Source organism: Ahaetulla prasina, chromosome 12, assembly GCF_028640845.1.
Source record: "Ahaetulla prasina isolate Xishuangbanna chromosome 12, ASM2864084v1, whole genome shotgun sequence".
Taxonomy (NCBI): Eukaryota; Metazoa; Chordata; class Lepidosauria; order Squamata; family Colubridae; genus Ahaetulla; species Ahaetulla prasina.
The window spans coordinates 8,499,031-8,516,812 of record NC_080550.1 but is presented as its reverse complement, the minus strand read 5'-3'; the positions used below and the strand labels follow the sequence as shown (position 1 = coordinate 8,516,812).

General features: G+C 41.7%; 1 protein-coding gene across 3 annotated transcripts in view; it reads left to right on the top strand.

The window, feature by feature from the left end:
* Positions 1 to 17,782, top strand: part of PHKB (phosphorylase kinase regulatory subunit beta) — a 135,630-nt gene that overhangs the window by 79,831 nt on the left and 38,017 nt on the right. For all 3 annotated transcript variants that reach the window (XM_058154770.1, XM_058154769.1, XM_058154771.1), the window contains 8 exons: positions 2,295 to 2,350; positions 4,816 to 4,909; positions 8,684 to 8,767; positions 9,664 to 9,768; positions 11,736 to 11,818; positions 11,917 to 12,007; positions 16,771 to 16,832; positions 16,992 to 17,154. In XM_058154770.1, the coding sequence (XP_058010753.1) occupies positions 2,295 to 2,350; positions 4,816 to 4,909; positions 8,684 to 8,767; positions 9,664 to 9,768; positions 11,736 to 11,818; positions 11,917 to 12,007; positions 16,771 to 16,832; positions 16,992 to 17,154 (738 nt within the window). The remainder of the gene's footprint in view (positions 1 to 2,294; positions 2,351 to 4,815; positions 4,910 to 8,683; positions 8,768 to 9,663; positions 9,769 to 11,735; positions 11,819 to 11,916; positions 12,008 to 16,770; positions 16,833 to 16,991; positions 17,155 to 17,782) is intronic.

Genomic DNA, 17,782 nt, shown 5'->3' with positions numbered 1-17,782 from the left:
TTGGTAGGCATGGCAGGGGAAGGATACTGCAAAATCTCCATTCCCTCCCCACTCCAAGGGAAGGATACTGTAAAATCTCCATTCTCACCCACTTCAGGGGAAGAATACTGCAAAATCTCCATTCCCTCCCAACTCCAGGGGAAGGATACTGCAAAATCCCCATTCCCTCCCCACTCCAGGGGAAGGATACTGTAAAATCTCCATTCCCTCCCCACTCCAGGGGAAGGATACTGCAAAATCCCCATTCCCACCCCACTCCAGGGGAAGGATACTGCAAAATCCCCATTCCCTCCCCACTCCAGGGGAAGGATACTGTAAAATCTCCATTCCCTCCCCACTCCAGGGGAAGGATACTGCAAAATCCCCATTCCCTCCCCACTCCAGGGGAAGGATACTGCAAAATCCCCATTCCCTCCCCACTCCTGGGGGAAGGATATTGCAAAATATCCATTCCCATCTAACTCTGGGGCCAGCCAGAGATGATATTTGCCAGTTCTCCGAACTACTCAAAATTTCCGCTACCAGTTCTCCAGAACCCTGTCATAATTTCACCTCTGCATTTAACCTTGCTGAAATCAATTGTATTTGAGGCTTCAAAAGATTCATCGGGATAAATAAAGCATTAATGGAGCCAAGATGTTTGTTTATGTTTTGGAATCGAGACATCTCTCAACGTCTTGCTTTATTCATTTAAAATGACCCTTTTCAACGATGTTGACCTCATAATGTGTTCCATCAACGCTTCATTTTCCCCCCCCCTCTATAATGCTTCGAATGTCCTGGCAGGAGCTCAGTCAACAGGCCGCTGTGAAGCCATTGGAAGCTCAGATCAAAAGGGTGGAGATATTGTGATGGCAAATTTCCAATGATCTTGATCCTGATTAAATCAAGGCCCCGTAAGGAGTGGAGGGCCTTGCATATTGCTCAGCAGTTTATCGAAAACTAAACCTCACACCAACTTTTATCATTCTACCCTAGAACTGTTTTAGTCCTGCACCATCTTGCGGTCACAAATGCCCGATTTACAATAAGTGGAACTGCTTCTTAAAGTCATAGGAGGATTGTAAATACTTGAAATCTTTGAATAATAAGTAAGATGTCCTTCTACTTTGCATAAGCATTAGTCGGAGAACATCGGTTGTTTTCGAAGTTTTTTTCTCAAACAAAAGCAGTCTCTATTACATTTGTGTAGTAGGCTTCACCAGCCTGGGCACAGTCTAGATGCATAGTTTAGAAATCTTGAGCCGTGGTGGCGCAGTGGTTAGAATGCAGTACTGCAGGCTACTTCTGCCGGCTGCCAGCAATTCAGCAGTTCGATCCTGACTGGCTCAAGGTTGACTCAGCCCTCCGTCCTTCCGAGATCAGTAAAACGAGGACCCAATAGGCTGACTTTGCAAACTGCTTAGAGAGGACTGTAAAGCACTGTGAAGCAGTACATAAGTCTAAGTGCTATTGCTATCTTCTCATAGCATCCTTCTGCCAAAGTAGCCATTGTTGAGAGTTATGTTAGTTGAAGTCCACGTGTATAGAAAGTGCCCAGATTTCGAAAGTGTGTCTCGAACAAACATAGTGTAGTGTGCATAGTTTTATTTTGTACTATTATCACCCTGCAGCTAAAAGTATAGTTGATGCCCTGCTGCCCCAAGTTCTGATATGTCCATAGGCAGTGACAAGTCCATTGTTTTTTTTCTATGGATGGGGTCTCTTCCCTGTACTCAAGCAAATACACATATGGAATCTGCCCATAAAACGAATGAAAAGGACATTCTGGGTAAATAAACCCTACATGTGTAGTCACGTCGGCTGTCTGCTTCGTAGAACATCTGTTATACATCAAAATTATATACCACTGCTGAGAGATAACCGATAGCATTACATTCATGGACTAGTGGAAAATGCCTTTTTTTTAAAAAAAAAATGATGCACAATCTAATAAATCAAAAGTTTGTGGTTCCTTCCTGCTTCAGCGCAAAAGAGTTAAGAAAAAGGAAGAATCTGTTCCTACCATTTCAATAGTGCATCGTTCAAAAAATTATTGACAGCGCAGCTCCTCAGGTGGCATTGAGATTTATGCGTGTTGTTTCCCTGATGTTCCTTTCTCCTGTTTGCATAACCAAATTGATTAGCAGGCAATAAAGAATGAACGAAAAGCAGCCACGCAGCCGGAAAATGCCAGTCATATTTAATGGATGGTTATTGTTCACATTGGCTTCTCGCTGCGCAGTGAGAAACAAATCAGATAGCGAATCCCAATTAAAAAAAAGGTTTTCTTTTTCTTCTTCTTCTCCTTTTAGGGTCCCTTGGAAAATGACCTCGTGGTCCACGTTGTATTGATCGCTGAAAGCCAACGGTAAGTCCTTCAGATCTCCAATAAATCTCGTTGATTGGTTTTCAATGCACCCGTTGGTGATTCCGGTAGAATAAAATAGAATAGAATAGAATAGAATAGAATAGAATAGAATAGAATAGAATAGAATAGAATAGAATAGAATTTTTTTATTGGCCAAGTGTGATTGGACACGCAAGGAATTTGTCCTGGTGTATACGCTCTCAGTGTACATAAAAGAAAAGATACATTCATCAAGAATCATCAAGAATTTAGATTTATTTATTTATTTAAGAATTTAGTTCATCAAGAATTTAGATGGAAACCCCGTGGTCTGTAGAGGCCCTGTGGGTGAAACCCCACGGATCTTCTCCATTTCTCCTTCAACAACATCCTGCAATCAAGAAGCAGTGTGAAACTTTTGGGTTTTGATGGGTCAGGCTAGAAATTACAATCAGGAGCTTGGCTTTTTTCCCTTTCCCCGATCAACAAACTAGTTAACTCAATGGGCTTCAAGATCCAGCACAAACCTCCAGTGAAGCCCAAGTCGCCTGCTCCAGAACTGATCTCGGTTCTAATGGATTGGGAGGAATTCTTGGTTTAGATCTGAATTTTGTCACCAGGTTTCCGGTTTAGCTCAGGCAGGGTCAAGAGTTATAGGCTGGACAGAGACATTGTATTATTAGACTATCACATGATTGTTGGGCTTCTGTCCTAACATGTTGTAGAAGCATGTGAACACAGGCTGATCCTTCCAAGATCCTTTGGAGATATTTGGACCTACATGGTAGTTCTATCCTTCAAGTGGTGCGGTGGCCTAAAGGTGGAGCTCTCGCTTCACAATCAGGAGGCTGTGAGTTCGATCCTAGGTAAAGGCAGATTTTTCTCTTTCTGGGCACAATCTGCCAAACAAAACTCCGCATTGGCGACAGGAAGGGTATTCCGCCATTAAAACACTCTGCTAGCTCCATTCAATTGCCCAGACTCCACCCCACAAGGGATTATGGGGTCGTTAAAAGATGATACTGGTTAGTTCTATCCTTGAAAGTCTCAAAGCAGTAATCAAGATTATTGCACCCAGCCTGGCTTTGATTCCATTTGTAAGAGTAAAATCCTGGGTTTCTTTCAAATATGGTTTACTGCAGCGGTCACCAACTGGTGGTCCATGGACCGCTGGTGGTCCCTGAGAAAATTTTGGTGGTCCGCAGAAAAATTATTTGCATTTTTTTAAAATATTGCACAAAATCAGGGGTCCTCAAACTATGCCCCCTGAGCCGGATATGTGCAATGAACATTTGTGTTGCTGCAGAGAGTCTCCCCCTTTGGGGTCTTTTTGTGCGGGTTGGAGGGGGGCAGAAATTCTGACTTGGGGTCTGTTCGGCCTCCTGGTGCGGGACTTTGGGCAAAGGCTGGAGGGAAGTGCCGCTGGTGGCAAAGAACCGGAGGGTCTTGTTCCAGTGGGACTGCATCATGGCATAGAACTGGCTGACCATCTCAGTCCACTGAGCCTCCAGGCGCCGGTCCCTGGCTTTGCACTCCTGCAGGTCTTCCCTCTGCTTGGAAAGCCTATGCTCCTAGTCCTCAGTGAGGTGCTTCTGCTGAACCTCCTTCTCGGTCAGATCCAATTTGAACTGAGCTGTTTTGCCAACTCTTTCTCACGGTGGCTGGTTAGTTCCAACAACTGCTTCCTGTTGGGGCCCTAAGGAGCCTGGGCAGGGAGGCGAGGAGTGGCTGGCAGGACAGGGGTCAGTAGAGGCCAGCAAGGCACCCCTCAGTGTGAGTGACATCGAGTTGGCCATGCCAACCCAGTCACATGACCACCTAGCCACGTCCACCCAGCCATTCATTAGGCAGATCATATTAGTGGTCCGTGGGATTTAAAATTTATTTATTTATTTATTTATAATTACATTTTTATACCGCCCTTCTCCCGAAGGACTCAGGGCGGTGTACAGCCATCTTAAAAACAACAGATATATAACAAATTTAAAAGAATTTAAAAACAAATATTAACAAGGCCTTCAACTAAAACGGTCAAAGACCGGCTTTAAACCCCTTAAAATATAGTTAAAATACCCATTAAAATATACTTATTAAAATATACTTAGGCTAATCCCGCCCGATGAAATAGTAACATCTTCAATTCCCACTTGAAGGTCCAGAGGTCAGGAAGTTGGCGTAAACCCGGAGGCAACTCGTTCCACAGGGCCGGTGCTGCCACAGAGAAGGCTCTCCCCCTGGGGGCCGCCAACCGACATTGTTTGGTCGATGGCACCCTGAGAAGGCCCACTCTGTGGGAGCGCACAGGTCGTTGGGAGGCTATAGGTGGCAGAAGGCAATCTCGTAAATATCCCGGTCCTGAGCCATGAATGAAGAATTTAGTGGTCCTTGAGGTCCAAAAGGTTGGGGACCCCTGGTTTACTGAAAGCCGAATCCAGTTTTGTCACACTAATGTCTCTTTGTAATGTTTTCACTGAAAATAACAACAGCTTGCAGGTGTTTCTGAACACATATGGCATTCAAACACAAACACCACAACAAGTAGAACCCATACAGATTTGGCCTCAACAGGAGCTTGTGAAGGTAAGTTATTACTTTAACTTTTTTTTTTAAAAAAATAAATCTTTTCATTTTCTTTTGAAAACCAATGTTTCCTAGGCTATGATAAATTGCTTTGATTTTGGTACTACTTATGTCAAATTAAAAAAACTGTATATGCACACATACGCACACACACACATACATACAGACATCAAAAAAACACAGGTTTTATTATCAGGAGCCCCCTAGAAATGAATTATAAGAACATGGAATAAATGATACACTTGCTTTTATATACAGAAAATCTCATCTAATATTGTTTCGCTCTAGTGCTTAGAGCAGCAAATCTTTCTAATCCAAGCACATCCCATTTGTAAACAAGCTCCAATCCAAATTTTGTTGAGCAAATACGTTTTAACTTATTCATGTTGATATTCTGAGATTAGTCGGTGAATAAAATTCTCGCAGGCAAAATTTGTTTCCGAAATAACATGCATCCCAATGACGAAGCTATTTGTTAGACAACTACATATTTCTTCATGTTGCCTAACCTTCAGCATCAGATTAGAAACTGGAAGGCTGTGAGTTCTAGCATAAGCTAGCTGGGTAACCTTGAGCCAGTCACTCTTACCTAGCCTTAGGAAAGAGGCAATGGCAAACCATTTCTGGAAAAAAAATTGCCAAGAAAACTTGCAGGAAATTATCCAGGAAGCGTCCGAGAATGGATATGATTAAATGGAGGAAGGGAAAAAAACATATTTCAGTATTCTGACTTTTCCTTCCTTCTTTTTCCTTGGTGGATCTGATTCTTTGATAAAAATAGAAGAAAGAAAGTATTTGCCCCAAGCATCATCCATAAATTGGAGCTTTGTAGTTATAGGAAAATCATTGAATTGGGAAATAAGTAGAAAAAGAGTTCATAGTTCAGTTTTTCTTTGTTTTTGATACTTTTTGTATGCTACATGCATTAGAGGGATTCAACGGAACTGAATTTCAGAGAGTAACGTATTTTGAGTAGTAATTGAATCTTTAAAAAAAACCACGAAAGAAGTGATTATCATATCATATCTCTTGGCAGAGAAATCCATTAATGTGTCAAATAATTTGGATAATTTCAACGAGAGCATAGTTCTCCTTAGTCTTTTGTGAAAATAAAGCTGTTTTAGAGGATTAAACGTCCATCTTTTTCAGATGTATCTCAATGTTTCATTTTTATATGGTACATTTGGACTCATATTGCAAAAAGACGAGGAGGATGCCATCTTTTTATTTTAACACTGTGTGTGAAAGATAGAGAAATGGAGACGAAATCGGGTTTATATGTAAATATTTTGTTCCTTGCTTTCATTTTTTAAAATGTCTATTAAAAAATTTAAAGTGCCCAGAAATAAACAAGGCGACAGTCCTTCCTAAAAGGTAAAGTAAAGGTTCCCCTCACACATACGTGCTAATCGTTCCCGACTCTAGGTGGCAGTGCTTATCTCTGTTTCAAAGCTGAAGAGATAGCGCTGTCCGAAGACGTCTCCGTGGTCATGTGGCCGGTATGACTCAACGCCAAAGGCGCATGGAACGCTGCTACCTTCCCACCAAAGGTGGTCCCTATTTTTCTACTTGCATTTTTTACCTGCTTTCGAACTGCTAGGTTGGCAGAAGCTGGGACAAGTAACGGGAGCTCACCCCGTTACGCGGCACTAGAGATTGGAACCGCTGAACTGCCGACCTTTCGATCGACAAGCTCAGCGTCTTAGCCCCTGAGCCACTGCTCAGTGTCCACCACCCTTTTCCCAATAAATATTAAATCCATTTATATAATCAATGTATTTCAGTTTCAATATTTATTTTATTTCAGATACTTAACACCCCACCATGCCTGGCTGTGGCAGGACAGGAATAGATAAGAAGCCCTTCAGATTTTCAGCTTGCAAATAGAACTCCTTGCGATGCCACCACTATTTCTTTGAACCAAACCCTCAGATAAGTCGGACTCCCATATAACTGTTTCAGGAAGGGAGTCCTATAAACTTAACCTAGAGCAGTGATGGCTAACCTTTTTGCCATCATGTGCCAGGAGGGAAGGAGCGGACACACGTGCCCACACCCATAATTCTATGCGCCCTGCCTCCATGCATGCACATGCAGCCCCTTCATTCTGGCACACGATGGCCCGGTAGGCCCATTTTTCTCTCTTACCTGGCTCCAGAGCCTCTCTATGAGTCTGGGGAGGGCAAAAACGGCCTTTCCCACCCACCCGGAGGCCCTCCAGAGGCCAGAAACGGCCCGTTTCTAAACTTCCAGTTGGAGAGGAAGTGACGTTTTTTGCTCTCCCCAGCCTCCTAGCTGATCTCGCGTGCCCACTGATATGGCTACGTGTGCCACCTGCGGCACACCTGCCATAGGTTCGCCATCACAGACCTAGAGCATTGATAGCAGCTTCGTTGTGGCATTTATGAGCAACCGCCAAAGGCCACAGCCCCGGCCCATAAGTCAATAAGTTTTAACAGGATGCCGCGAAATATGGGTCTGCTATTCCACGAAAGGCAAAGGGAAGGTGTGGTCTGTTTGTACCTCTTCCCCGGTGCTTTTTTTTTATAAAGTGGAGCTTCTCTTCGATTTCTGCCATCCTTCTCTTTGCTGTCTACATGCTTGGCTTTCTTTTCCAAACCGCTCCAATAATGCCGGCGGGAGGTTGACCTTCACTTTCTTGAAAAGGTCATTCTGCTACACAATCATTGACCGGCCTCCCTGCAGTCTTCTTGGCTCAGAAAGCTTTGGCTAGAACTCTTAAAGAGTTAATCTGTTTCATCGAGGCAATCATAGATGCCAGAAGTACGACCTGGGTGATGACTTTTTTTTTTTTTGAAGACTGTTCCAGATCGTTTCCCTCTCCATCTCACCTTCACTTGTCGTCTCTTCTCTCCCGAGATCATAAATATTCTGATTTTGACCGAAGGAGCCTCTGATCCTTTAAAATAAAATAATAATTTAAAAAATGAATAAGGAATTCTCCTTCCTGGTCCTTCCCAAACACACTACATTCGACCTTCTCTCCCCCCCCCCCTCTCTCTCTTAAAAGTTTTTTTATTTTTCGAAATATAAACATTTCATCTTTCCTTAAAACAGGGTGTCGTCCGGGTTCAAATATCTCTGTGCGACAACCATCACCGTTTACAACATCATTCACATTAATATTAATTCTCTAGTCTTAAAATGGGGACGTGGTGGCTCAGGGGCTAAGACAGCTGATCCTGTCGATCGAAAGGTCGGCAGTTCGGCGGTTCAAATCCCTAGTGCTGCCGTGTAATGGGGTGAGCTCCCATTACTAGTCCCAGCTTCTGCCAACCTAGCAGTTTCAAAAGCACGTAAAAATGCAAGTAGAAAAAATAGGGACCACCTTTGGTGGGAAGGTAACAGCGTTCTGTGTGCCTTTGGCGTTGAGTCATGCTGGCCACATGACCACGGAGACGTCTTCGGACAACGCTGGCTCTTTGGCTTTGAAACGGAGATGAGCACCGCCCCCTAGAGTCAGCAACGACTAGCATGTAAGTGCAAGGGGAATCTTTACCTTTATTCTTAAAATCATAGTATGTTAAACAGTTAAACATCAGAAGCCTATTCATTTTTCTTCTTAACATGTCTTCTGGTAAAAATACAACAATAATAACATTATTAAGCATAATTATCCTCCTCATCATCATACTCACAAATCATCTTATTTATACCTCTATCTTAAACATATCTTAACACCCTCAGCCTTCTCTTTGAACGTTGGTTTGTGTGTGTGTGTTTGTGTAACGTTTACATTATCATGTTTTACAGGCTTATTTCCATCTGGGCATCAATCAGAAATTGGGACTCTCAGGAAGACCGGATCGGCCAATTGGTTGCCTTGGAACATCAAAGGTTCTGACAGAGAATTACTATTCTGCACGGTTTAGTTAGCGTAAATATTGGAGGTGTTATTATTCTCTAAACTCGGCAAGAAATTTGGAGCAAAGCTTTTTTGCTCCCTTTTCAGGAATCAAGGCCCGTTGAGTTTTGCACAGCTTATAACTGAAATGGCAAATCTCACCTAAGATGAGTTGATTGACTATTCTTAAGATTCTTAAGAAGAAGAATCTCATTATTAATTTAGGAGAAAGCTCTCACAAGTGTAATTCAGTGTAATTGCTGGATAGAACTTGTACTCCTGTAACCAGGAGTGGGATTCAGCCGGTTCAGACCGGTTTGGGTAAACCGGATGCTAATTTTACATCTGGTTCGACGAACCAGTAGTTGCAAGGACTGGCTGGCCCCGTTCACCCGCCCCTCCCCTCCCAGGAGTCTCCACGTGGCTCGTTTTGAATGCCAGGTAAGTGCAGGGCCTGTGCAGAGGCTCTGGGAGGGCGAAAAACAAGCATTCCGGAAGTCTGGAAACGGGCCTGTTTCCGGCCTCTGGAGGGTCTCCAGAGCCTGGGGGAGGCTGTTTTCACCCTCCCGGAAGATCAAGGAAAGGCTCCGGAGCTTGGGGAGGGCAAAAACACCCCCTCCCCCACTGTGGGGTAGGAGGCCACGTAGGCCACGCCCACCATGGCCACGCCCACCCCAGCAACTGGGCAGAGATTAAAATTTTTGAATCCCACCCCTGCCTGTAACCATGTTAGTTTGTGAGGTTCCACCAAACTTTTAGCGCGGCTTACTTGAATGCCTCGATAATGTGTTGATTGGCTTTAACTATAACATAGAATTTAGAGTTTTCTCTCAGAAAGGTGGAAGATCTGTGTTTCGTGGATCTGAGACATCGATGGTTTCTTCTACAGATTTTTCGAATCCTGGGGAAAACGGTGGTTTGCTACCCAATCATCTTTGACCTGAGCGATTTCTACATGTCTCAGGATGTTATGATGTTGATTGATGATATTAAGGTATTTTTGTGAACAAAATCTGATTCTGCTTGTTAACGTTTTAATTTTAAAAGCTTAGAAACTTAAATCGTAGATTAAGTCTTGTGCTTTATTGGTCTGGGAACAGAAAGAAAAGAAAGAGGGAAAAGAAAAAAGAAAAAAGAGAGAAGACCTTTTACTCAATAAGGAAGGGACACAATTGCTTCTCCAGAATCTTGTAGCTGAAGTTGAATTTATTTGCTTACTTATATAAAAGAAAACTTCACTTAAAAAGAAGAAGCAGGCATAATTTGAACTGACTTTGCATTAGGCTGGATTATATAGCTAATTCCATATATTAGCCACAAAGTAGAAAGTTTTGGAGAAATGCAAGAAATGCACTCCACTATCAAATAACCACATTAAAAAGGCCAAAGTATCAAGGACTGGCTTTCTTTGTAAAATTTTAAATTGAGGATTAATCACGCAGCTGTAAATGGGGAGGGAGAGGAAGAGAGGGGATGGTGGGGAGGGGGAGAGACTGGAGGGATGCTGAATTGATCAAAGTTGCCAGAAATCTGCATTTGAACTGGTAAGATTCACTTTCATACGTGGAAAAAAAATAATAATCCTGGTGCTCCACAGAAGGAAATTACAAAGTTGTTGAAACCCCAAGGAGAGTTTTTGATTTACAGTATATTCAGCATCTGTTGGCTTGTAAAGATTGGGTTGGATAATCAGGGAACACTCAGTGCCAAAAAACAGTGCTCTATAATTTTACCTTTTAAAAAATATTTTCCCCCATTCACTCTGTTCTTTCTTTCTTTCTTTCTTTCTTTCTTTCTTTCTTTCTTTCTTTCTTTCTTTCTTTCTTTCTTTCTCTCTCTCTCTCTCTCTCTCCTTCCTTTCTTTCTCCCCCCTCCCTCCTTCCTTCCTTCCTTCCTTCCTTCCTTCCTTCCTTCCTTCCTTCCTTCCTTCCTTTCTTTCTCTCTCTCTCTCTCCCTCCTTTCTTTATTCCTCCCTCCCTCCCTCCCTCCCTCCTTTCTTTCTTTCTTTCTTTCTTTCTTTCTTTCTTTCTTTCTTTCTTTCTTTCTTTCTTTCTTTCTTTCTTTCCATTTGAATTCCCTGAGTTTCCATGGGCTTTTAAGTAGATTGCTTTGGTAGCTTGCATTTTTTTTTTTTACAAAAACATTGGAGGATAAAGAAATTTTCGGAGACATTGACAGTGGAACATAGCTCCTACCACTCTCTGTAAATAATTCTTTTCAGTGTGATAATAAAGATTATCTCTGAGGGAAAAGAACATTCCCTAAAATGCCATTTCAGTAAATACTTTTGACATGGGCCTCCTATGAAATTCATTCATGTTTGTAGCCAATGAAGCCTTTTCCACAGTTCATTTCCATGTTACAAATCATCTTTAGGAATCACCATATTGGACTGATTCAGGTCTGTTTTAGATTGAAATTGTGCATTGTATATACCAGTTTTTCAACCTTGGCACTTCAAGATATATGCACTTCAACTCCCAGAATTCAGTGCATTATATACATTATAAATATAGAAGGGTTGAATTATATGTAATCTCTACCTCTATATCTCTCTGTCTCTGTCTCGCTATGTTTCTCTCACTCTGTGTCTCCTTCTCTCTCTGTCTCTCTCTATTTCTCTCTGTCTCTGTCTCTTTCTCTGTTTTTCTCTCTGTCTCTCTGCCTCTTTCTCTCTTATTCTTTCTCTCTCTCTTTCTCTCTGTCTCTGTCTCTCTCTCTCTCTCTCTCATCTATCTATCCAGCAGATCTTAATTGCATTGTATAAACCAACCTTTCTCAACCATGGCCACTAGAAGATATGTGGACTTCATCTCCCAGAATTCCCCAATCTGTATTCAACAGATCCACATATTCTCTCATACTATTTTGTTTTACTAATTGGATGCTTTTGTTGCAATTTACACTATTTTAATATTCTTTCTCCTTTTGGGGGTGGGTGGATGGGCTTTATTTTCCTAGAATGCTTTGCAGTTCATTAAACAATACTGGAAAATGCACGGCCGCCCTTTATTCCTTGTGCTCATCCGAGAGGACAATATAAGGTAAGACTTCGCCCATAGAAACACGGCCATAAGATTCCCAATGCTCGGACACTTGAGAAGTTTGCCACATAAAATCTTGTGTTTTTCTTTTACATCAGGGGAAGTAGATTCAATCCCATACTGGACATGCTTGCCTCCTTTAAGAAAGGTGTGGTTGGTGGAGTGAAGGTTCGCGTTGATAGGCTGCAGGTATAGCTGTCTTTTCATTGATGCATGGCATAAAATGAAATGTAACTGTTGCATGGCATAAAATTTCAAATAATCAGCAGGTCTGAATGTGTCTGTTCTGACTCAGCTTCCCAAACACGACAAACCCTCTATAGTCAACTCAAAGATTCCTTTATTAGGAGCGCCAACAACCCCGGCAAAAAGTTTCTCTCTCAACGCAGGCTAACAAGTCCATCCGGAAGTTGTCTGCCACATCTATTCATCTCCGTCCCCTGCCTTTTATCCCCAGAGCTAGGATGGGGCAGTGGCTCTTCCTTCCCAAGGATCAGCCCATAGATTTCCACTGCTCTCCTCTCCTCTGCCATCTACCCATCCACGCATCAGGCACTGGACCCAGCTGTTCCTCCTCCTCCTCATCAGCACCTTCAGACCTGGGGGCTGTTGACTCTCCATCTGAGGGCTGATGGATGGCCCAGGCTCTCTCTCTCTCTCTCTCTCTCTCACTCACTCACTCACTCACTCACTCTCTGCCAGCTCCATTCTCTCTTCTCACTCGTAGCTCTCAGGTTGCCTTGATGCTGACCCTGACTCCCACACATCCTCCTCCTCCTCTGATTTGGCTGCTGGAGGGGCCAGCGGCCGACAGACCACAACACTGTCTTATTTCTGGATATAATTAACATTTTTGAAAAATTAGAAAGACAAAAAATGATAATCAAAAAATCAGGCCATGTGTGAACTCGCCCAGTTATGCTATATTCATTAACCCATGGTTAACTGGTTTAAGGCAATGTAATAAACATGCATACAACTTCTTTATGTATGTTTATGGTTCCAGGCAATGTACGAATCCAGTCCGTGTCTTTAAAATCATGCCGAGTCAATTCCAACATTTTCTATTCCTTGCCAATTTAGAGGGTTCAGTTCCATCATTAAGTTTTTTATCATTATTATTATTATTTATCATCATTAAGTGTTGTACCTTATGATTCTTGATGAACGTATCTTTTCTTTTATGTACACTGAGAGTATATGCACCAAGACAAATTCCTCGTGTGTCCAATCACACTTGGCCAATAAAAAATCCAATTCTATCCCATCCCATCCCATTTTCATGGTTCTACTCTACTCTACTCTACTCTACTCTACTCTACTCTGCTCCACTCCACTCCACTCCACTCCATTCCATTCTCATGGTTCTACTCTACTCTACTTCTATTCTATTCTATTCTATTCTATTCTATTCTATTCTATTCTATTCTATTCTATTCTATTCCTATGAAGAGGAAATGACAGTGATGACAACTGGTAAAATCCAACTTCTGTTTGAAAAATGTTTGGTTCACCCGATTTTGTGTTCCTTTCTTGTTTTTAAAAGTGTTGCTTAAGTCCTTAATAAATAATGGCTGCCAGAATCTTTAGCATCTGGATAGATTGCTGGAGCCATTGTGGTATTTTCAACCTGACCTGTATGCAATTACTTTGCAGATTTAAATAATGCAACATTTTCTTTTGCTAAGGCTTGAGCGTTAATTTCCTAAATTACTCCACTGTTGTATTTTTGGATATCGTCCATTTCATTATAGAAAAAGTGAAAAAGTGAAAATGAGATTATGAAATGTTAATAATGCATTATCTATTAGAGGAAATATATGTTTGTGTTCATAATTTACTTGCCGTTTCTGCATTTGTATGCAGAGCGTTACACCCTTTAGACATTAATTCATAGAAGAGTTATATAATTTTGCCTAAAAATACTTTCCATTCTGGTCGTAAAACTACAGTTTTCAGGCTTGGCTAGAATATTTTTTCCTATTTATGGGTTATAATAAAGTTATTACAATTTGTGCTCAGATATACAAGATAAACAGGGGATATAAAGATCAGTATAAAACAAGTAAATCAAATTATGACAGAGAAACAGTCTTCCTATTGTGGCTGCATAGCTTTCTTGATATATTTCGCTATATAAATGAGAAATTACTCTAACCTTATCTCTATTAGTTTTGCCTCACCAGGGTGAAACCCTTTTGCATAGAAAAGCTTAACATTGATTCAGTGTAATCTGTTTTCCCCTTGGAGATCTATTTGAATATTCAACGGATTAATAGCAGATAATATGTAAACCTGATAAAATATTAATAGGAAAAAGTGCATCTTTTTGTTCTCCAGGAAAGCATAAATATTTGGGTAAGAAATTGAATTAGACAGTTGGGGGAAGAGATAGACACCTAATCCTTCTTTTTCCTTCTGCAATAAAATCCTGGGGAAAAAAGGGACTAGAAACCAATGGTGAAATCCAATTTTTTTTTACTACCAGTTCTGTGGGCGTGGTTTGGTGGGTGTGGTGTAACTTGGTGGGCGTGGCAGGGGAAGGATACTGCAAAATCCACATTCCCACCCCACTCTGGGTCCAACCAGAGGTGGCATTTGCCGGTTCTCCGAACTACGCAAAATTTCCCCTGCTGGTTCTCCAAACTGCTCAAGATCTCTACTACCGGTTTTCCAGAACCTCCTGGATTTCACCCTTGCTAGAAACTTACTTTAACATCTGAAGTAACAGTTGCTTAGAATAATAAACAAACAACAAAAATATTGTTCTTGCCTTATCTGGAGGCTAATCTTTTCCGGACTAGCCTTGTTTTGTGGAAAAAAATATTATCTTCATGGGATTTAGATTAGATTAGTTTAGAATTATTTATTGGCCAAGTGTGATTGGACACACAAGGAATTTGTCTTTGGTCCATATGCTCTTAGTGTACCTAAAAAGACAAGATACATTCATCAAGAATCATAAGGTACAACACTTAATGATAGTCGTAGGGTATAAATAAGCAATCGAATCATACTAGAAAACAATCAATATAATTTTTTAAAAAATTTGAATTTATATCCCTCTTCTCCGAAGACTCAGGGCGGCTTACACAGTGTTAAGCAATAGTCTTCATCCATTTGTATATTATATACAAAGTCAACTTTTATTGCCCCCAACAATCTGGGTCCTCATTTTCCCTACCTTATAAAGGATGGAAGGCTGAGTCAACCTTGGGCCTGGTGGGACTTGAACTTGCAGTAATTGCAAGCAGCTGTGTTAATAACAGACAGACTTAGTCTGCTGAGCCACCAGAGGCCCAGCATAAGGATACCCCAACAAGTTACAGTCATACAGTCATAAGTGGGAGGAAGTGGGTGATAGGAACGATGAGATTAATAGTAGTGCACATTTAGTCAATAGTTTGACAGTGTTGAGGGAATTAGTTGTTTAGCAGAGTGATGGTATTAGGGAAGAAACTGTTCTTGTGTCTAGTTGTTCCGGTGTGCAGTGCTCTATAGCCTCGTTTTGAGAGTAGGCATTGAAATAATTTATGTCCAGGATGTGAGGGGTCTGTAAATATTTTCACAGCCCTCTTTTTGACTAGTACTCAGTGGAAGGCAGGTTGGAAGCCATTGTTTTTTTCTGCAGTTCTAATTATCCTCTGAAGTCTTTTGTCTGTCTTGTTGGGTTGCAGAACCAAACCAAACAGTTATAGAGGTGCTATAGAGATTTAGAATTTGTATTATTTATTTTTGTTGGTCGCACAGTCAGGCAGATGTTTAAACTGGATTTGGCATTTTTTGTTCACCTATTGAGTTCTTCCCAGGGATCTGGGATAGATAGATGTTGTTTAATATTAAAAGTATCATTGCAGGATGCAAAGTGTATTTTTTCACTATTAGTATTTTTTATTTCCCGTTTTACAAAATCTCAGAAGAGCATTTGAAGGTGCTGGTTCTTACCTCTTACAGTGTAGAGGGACTGTGCCACTAATATACAAGATTTAGGATTATATATGTTCAGGGTTAAAGTTTCAGAGATGCTTATCTCTGAGGATAACTAGGAGCTGAAATACAAAAATGTTTTTTTTTTAAGTTGAGGAAGTTAAAAAAAATCATAGCGCTGCTGAAGCTCTGATATGTTAATCTATTCTAAAATTTCTGCAGATGATCTACTTTAATCTCTATACTACTAAAACTCTTGTGTCTGTAACCTTTAATTGAAAGAAAATTTTAATGATGGTCAGTTGGTACAATTTGTTAAAATGGACTTGGCTGCAACATGTATGAACAATAGCGAGCAGGGTCTATTAGTATCTATTGATCTCCTCTATCCAGGCAGCAGATATTGAAAAAGATTCTAATCTCTCTCTTTCTTTTTCTCTCTTTCTTTCTCTGCCTCTGCCTGTCTGTCTCTCTGTCTCTTTTTCTTTCTGTCTGTCTGTCTGTCTCTCTCTCTCTCTCATACACACACATACACACCCCTCCCTCCCTCCCTCCCTCCCTCCCTCCCTTACCTGGCTGACCACTCCATCCATCCATCCATCATCCATCCATCCATCCAGTGGTGAAATCCATTTTTTTTACTACCAGTTCTGTGGTTGTGGCTTGGTGGGCATGGTAGGGGAAGGATACTGCAAAATCTCCATTCCCACCCCACTCCAGGGGAAGGATATTGCAAAATCTGCATTCCCACTCCACTCAGGGACCAGCCAGAGGTGGTATTTGCCGGTTCTCCAAACTGCTCAAAATTTCCACTACCGGTTCTCCAAAACCTGTCAGAACCTGCTGGATTTCACTCCTCCCTCCCTCCCTCCCTCCCTCCATCCATCCATCCATCCATCTCTCAGCAGTCATATTTCCAAAAGCAGTTTGCAGTGTGTTATTATGCATTATTACAGCAAACTATGGATTTCCCATATTTTCTACTAAATGCTATTTTTATCTTCCATTCCTCTTCTGTATTTCAGACATTAATCTCTGGAGCGGTGGTTGAACAATTGGATTTCTTAAGAATCGGGGACACAGAGGAGTACGTACATCTGAAATTATAGTAAAACCGTAGCTTCATGGGTCTCCGATGGGCTCTCTAGATCATTTGTCTTAGTTCAGTATCATGTTAGAATGGGTAAATCATGAAAGCATCCATTAGATTTTTTTGTTTTCAGGCTTCACAATATTCTTCCTGCAGGCCTCCGGAATTTAAGAGTTTTGAAGAACTGGAGCTTCCCAAACATTCAAAAGTCAAGAGGCAAACCAGCACGCCGAACGCAACCGAGTTAGAACAGCAGCCAGACATTAGTCATAGCGACTGGAAAAACAAGCCAATTCATGAGATACTTCAGAAACTGAACGTGAGTTTCTAAACGCTTGAACTGTGGTGTCTAAGGAAGAATCGTTTCCACCAGTAATGGGTTCCACTTACCTTTGCTACCGATTCAGAAATGTGACCGTGAGCGGGGCACTTCTGCACATGGCAGAGCATCCGTGATGACGTCTGGGCGGGTGGGCTGAGCCACTACAGGTTCGCCCAAACCGGGGCAAACCACGAGAAACCGGGGCAAACCACCACCGGTTTCCACAAGATCACCTTTTTTTTCTTTTCTTTTTCAAAATAGGTCAAACACACCAAAGCATGGGCATCTGGAGAAGTGGTCAAATAATGACAAAATGTTGTCAATATTGCGACACAATTCTCTGTGTTAGGCATCAGGGCACAAGTACATAACGGCAGCCTTTGCACAATGATCTTTTGCTGTCGCGTGCCTGTTGGCTTTTCGGTCTGCCGCAAATACTCCAGCCCCAAAGATGACGAGAATTTGGAATCCTCTAGATATGTTATAAGCCCGTGATGGCGAACCTATGGCACTCATGCTAGAAATGGCACGCAGAGCCCTCTCTGTGGGCACATGCACCTTCGCCAGCTGGTCTTCTGGTTTCCAGTGTGCACATGCGTTCCAGCCAGCTGGTCTTCGTGAGTGC